The sequence below is a fragment of the Passer domesticus genome, chromosome 5, assembly GCF_036417665.1.
Source record: "Passer domesticus isolate bPasDom1 chromosome 5, bPasDom1.hap1, whole genome shotgun sequence".
NCBI classification, from domain to species: domain Eukaryota; kingdom Metazoa; phylum Chordata; class Aves; order Passeriformes; family Passeridae; genus Passer; species Passer domesticus.
In genome coordinates, this window is record NC_087478.1 from 45689320 (window position 1) to 45700560 (window position 11241).

At 50.7% G+C, this 11241-nt stretch overlaps 1 protein-coding gene across 2 annotated transcripts; it reads left to right on the forward strand.

Moving 5' to 3' along the window:
• Nucleotides 1-2202: 2202 nt before the first annotated feature.
• ARHGDIB (Rho GDP dissociation inhibitor beta) lies at nt 2203-10972 on the forward strand. Of its 2 annotated transcripts, none has more exons than XM_064419909.1 (6): nt 2203-2432; nt 5947-6135; nt 6702-6785; nt 7664-7740; nt 9289-9352; nt 10305-10972. In XM_064419909.1, the coding sequence occupies exons 2-6, from the start codon at nt 5958-5960 to the stop codon at nt 10502-10504; spliced, it is 603 nt and encodes a 200-aa protein (XP_064275979.1). In that variant the 5' UTR covers nt 2203-2432; nt 5947-5957; the 3' UTR covers nt 10505-10972. The 2 variants fall into 2 exon arrangements, with proteins under 2 accessions (XP_064275979.1, XP_064275980.1); XM_064419910.1 differs by lacking the exon at nt 2203-2432 and adding an exon at nt 5822-5846.
• The last annotated feature ends 269 nt before the right edge of the window (nt 10973-11241 follow it).

Sequence of the window (11241 nt, forward strand, 5' to 3'; positions counted from 1 at the left end):
CAGGTACAATTTAGCTGCTGTTCTTGCCTCCTTTTGTCACAGACAAAAGAACTAGCTGGGGTTGGACAATGTTTGCCAAGAGTTGATCTTCATGGCATGGCATCAGTTTGTCAAAGTGAAATACTCAGTGGTAGAGATTTGCTTTCAGCGATGTCCTGCTCCATTGTGGTTCAAACCTTTCCTTTCTTCCAGCAGAGCAGTGACGTGGTTCCCCAGCAGGATGCTGGATATGCTGACCCAAAGGATCATGCCTGGCTTCTAATTCCCATCTGCTTGGCATGGTGTGATTCCAATGTCTACAGCTCCTTCTCACACTGCTTATGAATAGGAAGAGGAGGCACAGAGCAATTACATGATGTCCCCATGATTACATACTGACTAATTTCTAATTTAGGAGTAAAATCTGTTTGCCCTGCATGCTTGCCAGATGAAGCCATGTAGGTTGAATGCACATACACATGGTGGCACACAGCTGCACATCCCTATACCTTTATGCATATTTGTGGAAAAACTGATCTTAATTTATGCTGATGTGTTTAGAAATACCGTGTAAATAGCTACACAAAGGCACATGCAGTCTGGTGTTTAACTAAAAGGAAACTCACAAAAGAGACCAAGCTAATCTTGACTATTCCTCAGCAAGAATGATTGCAAAAACACAACTTACAATTGCATTGTACACAGTGGCTAAACCCAAGGAAATTTCAAACCAAGCCATGAGTGAACAGTAACCTCAACCCACACCTCCTCCCAACTAAACTGTGTTCAGTTTCTAAACTGAAAGCACAGACTTAGACAGCAAAGAAACCAAGACAAGAAGCTGTTGTACAAGACACAGGGGCTTCCTCAAATCTTTCCACAGTTACCACATCCAACTCTTCACAGCTTTCCCAGGCCAGGACTGCTTACATGAGCAATATGAGATGCCATAAAGTGGCACTGTAGTTGAAAGAATTTGCTCTGTTCTTTCCTCATCCCCATCCCACTCAGCCACTAGTGCTGGCACAAAGATTTAATCACATTTGTTCATTATAAACAAGTATGGAGGAACCTATCTGGGTTGAAAACTCACCAATATACACTTACACATTTGCTTACATATTTTTTCCCTGGTACAATTTGAACTCATCTAACTACTGTATTCAAGTCAGGTCCTTTTTGCTGGCCCAAGGGAAGGGTTAGTGTAGCAGTAAAAAAGAGTGGCAGAAAATAAAATAATTTTTCTTGATGGTGAAACTAATTAATGAAAGCTTGAAATGTTTCTGAGGCTATAGCCCCTGATAAATGGGAATCTGTTGTCAGACAGATATATGCTCTGTTTTTCCCTTGAAATTCATGAGGTAAGGATCATTATGCCACACATAACCTAAATGAAAGCAATATCTGGCTGGAAAAATCAATCCCCCTCTTCTGAGATCTGTTAATCCCTGAAGAAGATCCCTTTCCCTCAGTTGTTTACAACCTTTAAAAATTTGTGTACAAAAACCACTTTTAATGGATATGTGGATCCGAGGCAGTGAATGTAAGCCCATTGGCAATAGATATGCTTTGCTTATTTTGCTGCTGTAAATGCATTAAGGGCAGCCTATCAGTCATTGCAGGCCCAGATTTGCTGTTTGCAAACCAATGATCTAATTTGTTGTGCTCTGAGGACTATGTACATGAAGGATTTATATGACTGATGAACTAGGTGGGCACTCCAGGAGGGGCAAAGAAAGGGGAAATCTGCTGATATTTCACAAAGTAAGGGGTGTAAGATCTTTTTGATGATTTAAGCAAACCTGGGAAAAGAGAGCTTTTTCTTCCTGAGGTAGCTGATCTTTGAAACTGCTTGTGTGAGAAGGACTGGGAGTTGGGAACAATAAGCTGATTAAGTGCAGCAGGTAGCAGGAAAAATGAGGTTCATGAGAACCTCCATTTGCAATACCGCTTATCTTCCCACGTACGCAGAAATACACAACCCGATTCTCCGCATATTTTATAAATCAGCGCCACTTTTTGAAGTCGGCCACAATTACACCAGGAAAACAAACAGAATAAAACCCTGGGGAGAAAAACGAAGCGATCACCCCCTCGTTTGCAGGCACAGCAACCCGAAGCCGCTCACGGCGAGCACTGCCCGTCCCCGGCCGGGCTCAGCTCCGCAGACAAAGCGCTGTGCCCCTCTGCGCAAAAAGAGCGCAGCGCGGCGCCGGGCGGGCAGACAAAGCGGGGCAGGCGGCGGAGCGCCGCAGCATGCGGGGCGCGCAGCGCTTCCTCTGCGGGTGGGCTGCTCTGCTAACGCCGCTCCTCTTTTTTTTTTTTCGCTGCGTGTGAGTGTTATTTTTTTTTTTTTCTTCTCTTCACCAACTTCCTTCCTGCTCCAACTGCCAAAGCTCGAGGCTGAGCGCTGACAGCAGAGGAGGACCCCGGCCGCAGGCGCCGCTCCGCCGGTGAGTGCGAGGGGCGGCGGGGGAGCCGGGCAGGGCGGCGGGGCGGCCGCACCCCGGGTCGCTCCCGCATCGCTCCCGGATCGCTCCCGCATCGCTCCCGGATCGCTCCCGCATCGCTCCCGGATCGCTCCCGCATCGCTCCCGGATCGCTCCCGCCGCGCAACTTCGCGCCTCCTCTGCCGGGGGCTGGCGCCGGTGCCCGCTCTCTGCCGGGCAGGCAGAGCCCTGCTGCCCCCGAGGGGGACGTCGGGCTCGCCGCTGGATGGGGCGGAGGGCAGGGCAAGGGAGGGCAGAGCCCCGCGGTGCCGGGCTGGCGGCGGCAGCATCCCTGCGGCGGCACCCGGGCCGTGGGCTCCCTTCGGTCCCCGCACCCCGGCGCTTGGCATGGGGAGGCCGGGGCTGGGGGCGCTGCTGAGTCCGGTGTGTTTCTCCCCCATCGCGGAAAATTACTTCCTCCCTGCTAAACCCGCTTCCTGGAGATAAGCCCTCGGCCGGGGGTTGGTTTGGAGAAGTGATGAGCAGACGGAGGACAAGTAAAATGCTGCCCCTCTGACACCCCTTTTTGTGCCCCGTGGAGGCATGGGGGGGCCGAGGAGGTGCCTCCCCTCCACCTTGTCACTGCCCCTCCTGCTGCAGGTGCGAGGGCAGCTGTCTGTCCACGGCACAGGCAGAGCCCCGCGGCGAGACTCTCGCACCTCTCGGCAAGGCGTGATTCCTTCCTTGCCTCCTGCAGCCATCTCTCTCTAACAGGGATCCCTAACCCTGCCCTTGCCCCCTCCCTGCTGTTTCACGGGTGCTGCCAAGCCTCACGGGTGCAGGTGATGCAGGACTGGAGCTGCAGAAACACAAGAAAAATGTGGCAGGGCAAGACACCAAGCACACAGATTTCTCCTTGCATATAACAATGTAGGGTTAATTTGCTCAGTTTAGTGAGGTTCTTGGTCTGAATGGGAGGCTCCCTTGGCCTGGGCAGTGGCACAGAAACTCAGGAACCCCAGCAGCAACATGGTGTCTCGGGGGAAGGAGTGGTGCCTGAGCTCGGGGATGTGTCTCAGCTTGCAGAGGGCACCAGCAAGTAGGGGCAGGAGCTGCTGAGATGGGAGCTTTCCTCTTGGTCACTGCCTGCCTTGGAGCTTGGCAGGAAGGCAGCGTCAGGTCCATGGCTTGGGGAAAAATGCCAGAACTTGGTCTGATTGGTGCCATCCTGGGGCGCCTGTGAGCCAGAGGTTGTTCATCCCAGACAGTCTGGCTGGTCCTGTTCCCTGCAGGATCTTGCTGTTGGCATGGCAGGTTGTCTGTGCACCTTTCTGGGAGGCTTTCAGAGCCTAAAAGCATTCCCCCTCAAGTGAGCCACCCCCAGGGGCTGGCAGGGACGGTCTCTGCAGCATGTGTGGTGCAAAGGGAAAGATGAGGAGCAGCCAGCTGATCCAGTCCCGACTCTTTCTTTTCTCTGCATGTGAGCAGAGATGCCTCTTTCCATCTCCCGTGTCTGGCCTTCTCCTGTGACAAACTACCAGAGGTGGGCATGGGAGGATGGGGCGGGCAGGCACCTGTGGTCTGTGCTTGTATTGGTGGCAGATGCAGCCTGGTGTTGTGGCAGAGCTCAGGTCAGTGCTCAGACTGCAGCTGGAGCCCAAGTGGAAGGCAAGGCTTGGCAGTGGCTGTCATGGCTAACCACAGCCTCCTCCTGTGCTGAGCGTGGAATGGCACTGAGGGGATTGTGGGGCTTTCTAAGGGGCCACAGAGTGGTGGGGTGTGTTTAAGTGCTGCTTTCAGGAGGGAGCTTTGGTTTCCTTTCTTGTGAGGACACACTCAAGGGCCTCTCCTATAGTACTTGAGTATTTCACACTCCTAGATCTGGGCATGAACTGAGCCAGAGTTATTCAGCTGCTGGGACCTGTTTTTTTTTCCTGTTTGTTTGAGTTGAGATTCTCTTTTATTTCCCATCTGCCCATTCTGTACTAGTTCCTCATTCACCAGAAAATTGCAAAGTTATCTTGCAATGGCCATTTCCTATTAAAATACCTGACTGAATCTTCTTGTTTGTGTGCTGGTCAGTTCTTTTCTGTCCCTCTGCAACATGCCAGTGTACCACTCCTTGGTTATTTTTTTTTCCCTGCACTGAAATTGCTCTGAGAAGTCTGCGTACTACTCAGAGTTGCCTGACGCCACTTGATGATTCACCTTAAATTGTTATTTTTCTTTTTTATTTTTTTTTTAATGTGTTTCTTTTCTATTTTAGTCAATGAAAAAACTATCCCATTATCTCCCAGTTTAACTTTTGGGAGCAGGGGCAAATGTTAAGGCCACAGCTGCAGAGAAGGACAAATGATTTGTTTGGAAAATTGCAAATAAGCAAGCAAAGGGGGACGTTTTAGTAGGGCCAGTCTCAAAGAAGCATAAATGGAAGTGAACTGAATGATCTGTGTAGCTTGACCAAATCCTCTTGCTGCCAAAGAACAAGGAATGGCTTGGCCATTTGTGACAACTGCTGCTGTACCAGGGCACTGCCCTGTTTTTCAGCCTTTCTCTGAAGAGTGGGAAGGTGGCTAGGACCATATGGCTGGCTCCTGGAGGCAGGCAGCTGACCAAGGGGCACCTGGCCCAGCACTGCTTACCTCTCCTGCCTGTCTTGTTCCCCATCCCATGCTCTGGCTGCCCGTTGGCTGCTGTTTCCCCGCTCTGGCTCCCATTTGGGATGCCACCCCAGCAGTTTCGCTGTCCTTGTGCCATTCAGCGGTGCCAGACCCAGCCCTGCTGACTGCGGCTGAACTCTCCTGCCTTTCCACAACAAGAGGCACCACTGGAGCAGCACGGCTGTGCCTGCCTGTGCTGGGGTCACCATGTGCTTCCTTCCTCGGTGGGAAGGAGTGCTGGTGGGTGCCTGAGTGAGCTGTTAGCGGGAGCACAGGGAATGCCAGCAGATAGACTTTGCTGCCCGCTTCCTTGGGAGCTTCAGCTGACTTGCTAATCTAAGGAAGTGGCTGTCAGGTATTCGATCTTTCTGCGAAATGTGGCTTTTAACCCATTGTGAGAGGGTGAATGCAACATCTGTCCTTGGCTTTATTCGCGTTTCTCTGTGCTCCAGCGTGTGGCAGTGGCTCTTTGTGCGAGATAGCCTGCGAGCACTGGAGCCTGCTAGGATGGCTTGTAATTGCAGGGTTGCCGGCCACAACTGTGCTGCAGAGTGGCTGTAAATCACTTAAATCACTCTGGTTTCAGCCTCTGCTCCTGCACCTCCTCCCTGCGAGGGAAGAATGGTGTAGGTCTGCGTGTGCGCATGGTGCCTGCAGGGAGAGAGGAGCGGGGGTAGAGGGGGATTGTGTTTGAGCCAGAATATCAGCAGCAGTGTCTGGATTGCAGCCGATCACCGTCGCCATTTGCCTGTAGGAATCCTGCTGCCTTTGGCACTGGGTGGGTGCCTGCCTGTCAGGGGCACTGAGCCACACAGTGAGTGCCCCCATACTCCCAATCCACAGCAATCTCACTGACTGCCCCCTCCTCTGTCACCCAGACCAAGTGACCATGACTGAGAAGACACAAGAACCTCACGTGGAGGATGATGATGATGAGCTGGATGGGAAACTCAATTACAAACCTCCTCCCCAGAAAACACTGCAGGAGCTGCAAGAGTTGGACAAGGATGATGAAAGCCTCGCTAAGTACAAGAAGTCCCTGCTGGGAGATGGACCTGTGGTAGTAGGTAGGCTGGGGCACACTGGTAGGGAGGGACTGGGGAGATGTACTGCAACAGCGTGCTGATGCTTGAAAGAAGAGGGACCTTGTTTGGCCAGGGACATGCACTGCTTGTGCTGGAAGACTGGGGATGGGCAGGTGGAAAGTTGCACATAAAGGAAGCACGGAAGATGCTCTGAGTGTTAGGGGTTGGGAAGATTACTGGGGACTGCTGGCATCAGGAAAGGACTTGTGGTGGGAGATGTATGGGTCTCAGAGGAGTTTTTGGGATTATGAAGGGGTCAGCCTATGCTGAAAGGTGGTCTTGTAACCCAGAATGATCCTAAGAAGGAAATTTTCTGTGGTGGAAAAACCACCTCTAGGTATTGTGATGGAGGCCAGAGGGATCCATATGGAAGGATCCATGGGGTAGACATGTGGTCTTATTGTGCTAAGGAAGCCTGGCATTACTGGGTGTTTCATGAAATGCAGTTTCTGTGTGACAAGGCACCCCTGTTTCTTCAGTGTCATTCCCCTATGATTGCATTTAATTGTGCAAGCTGACAGCTTCCTCCTGACTTTTCCTGCCTGCAGACCCAACAGCTCCCAATGTGGTGGTCACCCGGCTCACTCTGGTGTGTGACTCTGCTCCAGGACCCATCACCATGGACCTTACAGGTAGGCACAGGCTCTGCCCTTCATCACAGAGGGGAACACATAAAGGCCCTGACATGCTCCAAGTTAAAAGAGAGTTTGTCCTTGGGATGCTACAGTGGGTTCTAGAAGAACTTTGAGGTCATCTTAGGCTTGTTTCTTATTTTAAAGTATACACATATGAAAAAAAAGAAGGAGATGTAACAGAGGAAAATACTGAGAGCTTTTTCCTTAATCTAGACTGCTCTAGGAGCTCCTGGGTTTCTCTTGCCATCTCTGCTTGCATCCTTTCAATAACACTTCGTGAGCACAAGGGATGTGCATGCATTTGGGTAATAGGCTGTATGCATTTGGGTAACAGGCTGTATTGAAACTTCAGACTCGAGCAACACTGCAGTTCCGGCTCCTGGGGGCATGGGGAGAGAGCCTTATATGGGCTTTTCTGCAGAGAGGAAGCTGGGCCTGGAGAGGCAGAGAGGCTTCCTGCTCACCCAGAGCCACGCAGAGCCCTGCGGGGCCCAGGCAGCCTTCCAGGCTGGGCAGGAGCTGTGGAACACGCTCCTCTCACCAAGCCAGGCCTGGGCATGGATGGAGCATACACACACTCCTGAATGTGCTCTGCAACAAGTCTGTGCATAAACATCTTTGTGTACATGTGCTCAGACCTGTGTGTGTTTAGGCGTTACCTTCTGTGGGCACAGGTACACACGAGCACCCAGGAATTTCTGTGTGTTTGGTCGCACAACACAATCTCACACAGATGTCTGCGTACTCATTTTGCAGGTGTGATCCTTTGAAGGGATGCTCACCTCTGACAGCAGCCCCACCTCCATCTTCCCCCCTGTGCCTGGTCTCTCCTCGCTGTGACATCTCTAGCTGACAGCTTGATTCTCTTCTTGCAGGTGACCTCGAAGCACTCAAGAAAGAGACCTTCGTGTTAAAGGAAGGGGTGGAATACAGAGTTAAGATCCACTTCAGAGTGAGTTGTTTTCCTTCCAGTTGCTTCTTATCCAGTTGCTAAGGCCAGTCAATAGCAGTCTGTCAGATAACTAGAGCCAGGCAGAATGCCTGCCCAAAAACCGAACACTTGCAAAGCCGCCTAGCTTCAGGTGTTGTTCTACACAACAAGGGATGAGGTGTTTCCAGGAAATCACTTCTGCTTGCTCACCTCTTGGAGGAAGTTTCTCACACTGATAATCAAGTGGTTTAAAAGCCAGATGGGTAGTTTTGGCTGAGTTTGGTTTTGCTTTTTAGCCACTGGAAAATCTTTGCTTTACACTAAGTGGAAATGAACAGGGAGGAGAAGAGAAGAGAGAAGAGAAGAGAAGAGAAGAGAAGAGAAGAGAAGAGAAGAGAAGAGAAGAGAAGAGAAGAGAAGAGAAGAGAAGAGAAGAGAAGATGGCTATTCATGAAGTACTGATTCAGTCAGTATTACTGGGCTTCATGAACACATTAAAAAGATGTAATATTGTAGCATTTGGCTGAAGATACCTAAATTCTTCAGGTTGTGATACACCTAAATGGGCTAATTTCTCCCTCACTCCCATTAATCAGCGTGTCAGCCATTTCTTCTGTTTACAGCTGAAAATGAAACTTGGCCACACTGCAGTGTGGCATCCAGCACTGAACTGATCATCTCTGCAAGTGCTTGCTTCAAAACTGGGCTTGGAAGAGAAGTCAAAAAGGGAAGAAAGATAATGCTCCTGAGACAGATGAGGGAAGGTGTTAATATTGTGGGTTCTGTAGGGTAGATTTCCCTTTTTCTCTGAGGCTTGCTGTCTCAGAGATGAATGTCCCCCAGTGCTCTCCCCTGAGACACCTCCAGCTCTCTTTTGTGCTGTGAAATATTTCCATCTGTATCTGTGCCTTGTTGACTGGAGATACCTGAAGCCAGACAGGTTATTCTAATTCCCTTGCTCAGTTCCAAGGCTGGTAAGGAATTTTACCTGTGAATTCTACCCTGGGGTGTAAAAGGATCTGTCCATCTTGTTTTCAGATTGAGTAGTGTACACTGTGGGAATGCAGTGTATGCTGGAGGGGAGCAGCACTGGATACATCCAAGCTATCCATGGGAGATTTGAGAAAAGATTATGAAGATTATGAAAACTGTCTTTTGAGAAGTAACTTGCTCCCCGTGGAGCTTAGAGAGCACCTGGAATCTGCCCACTCATTGGGGCTGGAGGGATGACTCTATTTACCCATGGATGGTTTCCAGTATGAAAATTATTAAATGGGAACTCCCTGCTTCACTTTTCTTTGTCCTCATCAGTATGTCTTGAGAAGCTTACTGATGTGCTCCAGTCAGCTTCAAAGTTGGGCAAAGGATAGGGAAGTGCAGGAGATGCACAGAGGATGCTAAAGGTCTCCAGGAACCTATGGAGAAGTTGTTTCAGGGACCTGTACAATGTGCCCTGTGCTGAGGCTCCCTTGTGTAGGGATCCAAGATGGGTATGTCCCTAAGGAGGGGGAAAATCATCAGGTACAGAACCAAAGCTCTTCTCTTGACACTTCTGGTTACTTCCTGCAGGTAAACAGGGACATTGTGTCGGGACTGAAATACGTGCAGCACACCTACCGGACAGGGGTGAAGGGTGAGTAAGAGCCCTGCATGCCCTGCACAGCACTGCTCCTGCCTGTGTGCTCCCTCTTCTGGAACAAGGGCTCCTGCAGCTCTGGACTGGCACAGAGGCTCCCTTGGTCCCAAGTCCCACCCTGTGCTAACACTCAGGAGGTGACTCCTCAGCAGAGTGCATAAGCCTGCTTCACCCAGGACAGCAGTTTCTTGTTTTGTGCACCCTCAGTGTGAGCCAGCTCTGGTATCTGTATGCTACACCCCTGTCTGCAGCAGCAAAATCCACAGAGACCCTGCTTGGATGGTGCTTGCCACAGCTTGCCTCTCCATACAGAGCTCTTCTCCTCCCCTCCACCCTCTGTGCAGTGGCTCAGCCTGTGTGGTGCTTCCCACCCTCTGAAAGCTCTTCAGAAGCTCTGGGTAAAATTCAGACCTGCTCTGTGAAACTTCCCATTGTGTGCAGGGCCCTGTATTTGCCCCTGGGTTCTCCTCAGTGCTGCTCTGCTTGGACAAGGCAGAGGAAAGCCCCATTTTGCACACACACACACACCCCCACATGCATTTTCGTGCAACCACCTCTAAGGCTTCAGCGTCCTGTTCAGCACACATAACTGGTGTCTTCTCACCAGCAGAGAGAAGTAATGGGAAATCAAGGCAGGTCTTGAGCCATGTGCTGGGCCTACTCACACCCTTCTAGCATTCAGAAGGTTTTCTCCCAAATTTGTCTCAAACCAGGACAAGTACACACATGTGAGAGTGTACAAACTGAGTTGCCTGTTCACCTGCCCATCCATCCCTGTTATCCTTCCAGCTGTCCTTACACTTCACTAACCCACTGATTTGCTCTCCTTTGCTGGCATGGGCTGTTCCTTTCTCCCCCATGTCCTTTCTGCTCTTTTACTCATGGCTTCCTCTCTCCCTCATCATTCCCCATCTGAGGCTCTTATTCCCTGTGGATTGTTTTCTCCTAGTGGACAAAGCCACGTTCATGGTTGGCAGCTACGGGCCACGGCCAGAGGAGTACGAGTTCCTGACGCCTGTTGAAGAGGCCCCTAAGGGCATGCTGGCTCGAGGCACCTATCACAACAAATCCTTCTTCACGGATGATGACAAGCACGACCATCTCACCTGGGAGTGGAACCTGTCCATCAAGAAGGAATGGACAGAATGAGTTCACCCAGTTTGCCTTCCCCCTTCCCACCCCCCTGCCTCCTGCACCAGTCTCCAGGCCTTTGCTGCTTCTTCTGACACACTGAAAACAGCCCAGCAGTTCTCACCACCACCCTGTCATGACACCATAATGGGTTAAACTGGGAAGCACCTCCCTCCCTCTCCCCCAGTACTTCCTCCTGTTGTCCCCATCTCTCCCATACCAACTCCAGTCCTGGAAGTGCCTTTTAGAGGAAACAAGATCACCTGGCAGGGGTGGACTGGTCCCTGGAAAATCCCTATCTTGAGTTACACTTGCCATGACTCATTGTAAAGGGTTACTTACCTCCCGTGATGGTCTCCTGGTCTGTATCTGGTGCCCTACCCTGTTAAAATCCATCCTTGTGCAGGCAAAGCCAGTCAGGGGGAATGCAGCTAGATGCCGTAACAAGACTTCAGTGTCTGAGAATAAAACCAGTTCTTTTCTGCATGAGTGTCACATTCTTTTCTAGAGCATGTTTCTCGGTGATGTGTGTGTGAAGAATGCAGTATAGGAATGCTTAAGAGCATATTTCAGCAGGGAAATAGCCCTCCTTCTTGAAAGCAGCAGCCTTACTCTATAAGCAAATTATTTCAGAACAGTTTTCCTTCAGGGATTTCATTAATTCTTTGAAGTCCAAAGTCTGGGCTGTGATGGGGGTAGACTCCAGGGGTGGACAGCCCCCACCTCATCCCAGATGGCTGCTGCATGAGCCAGGG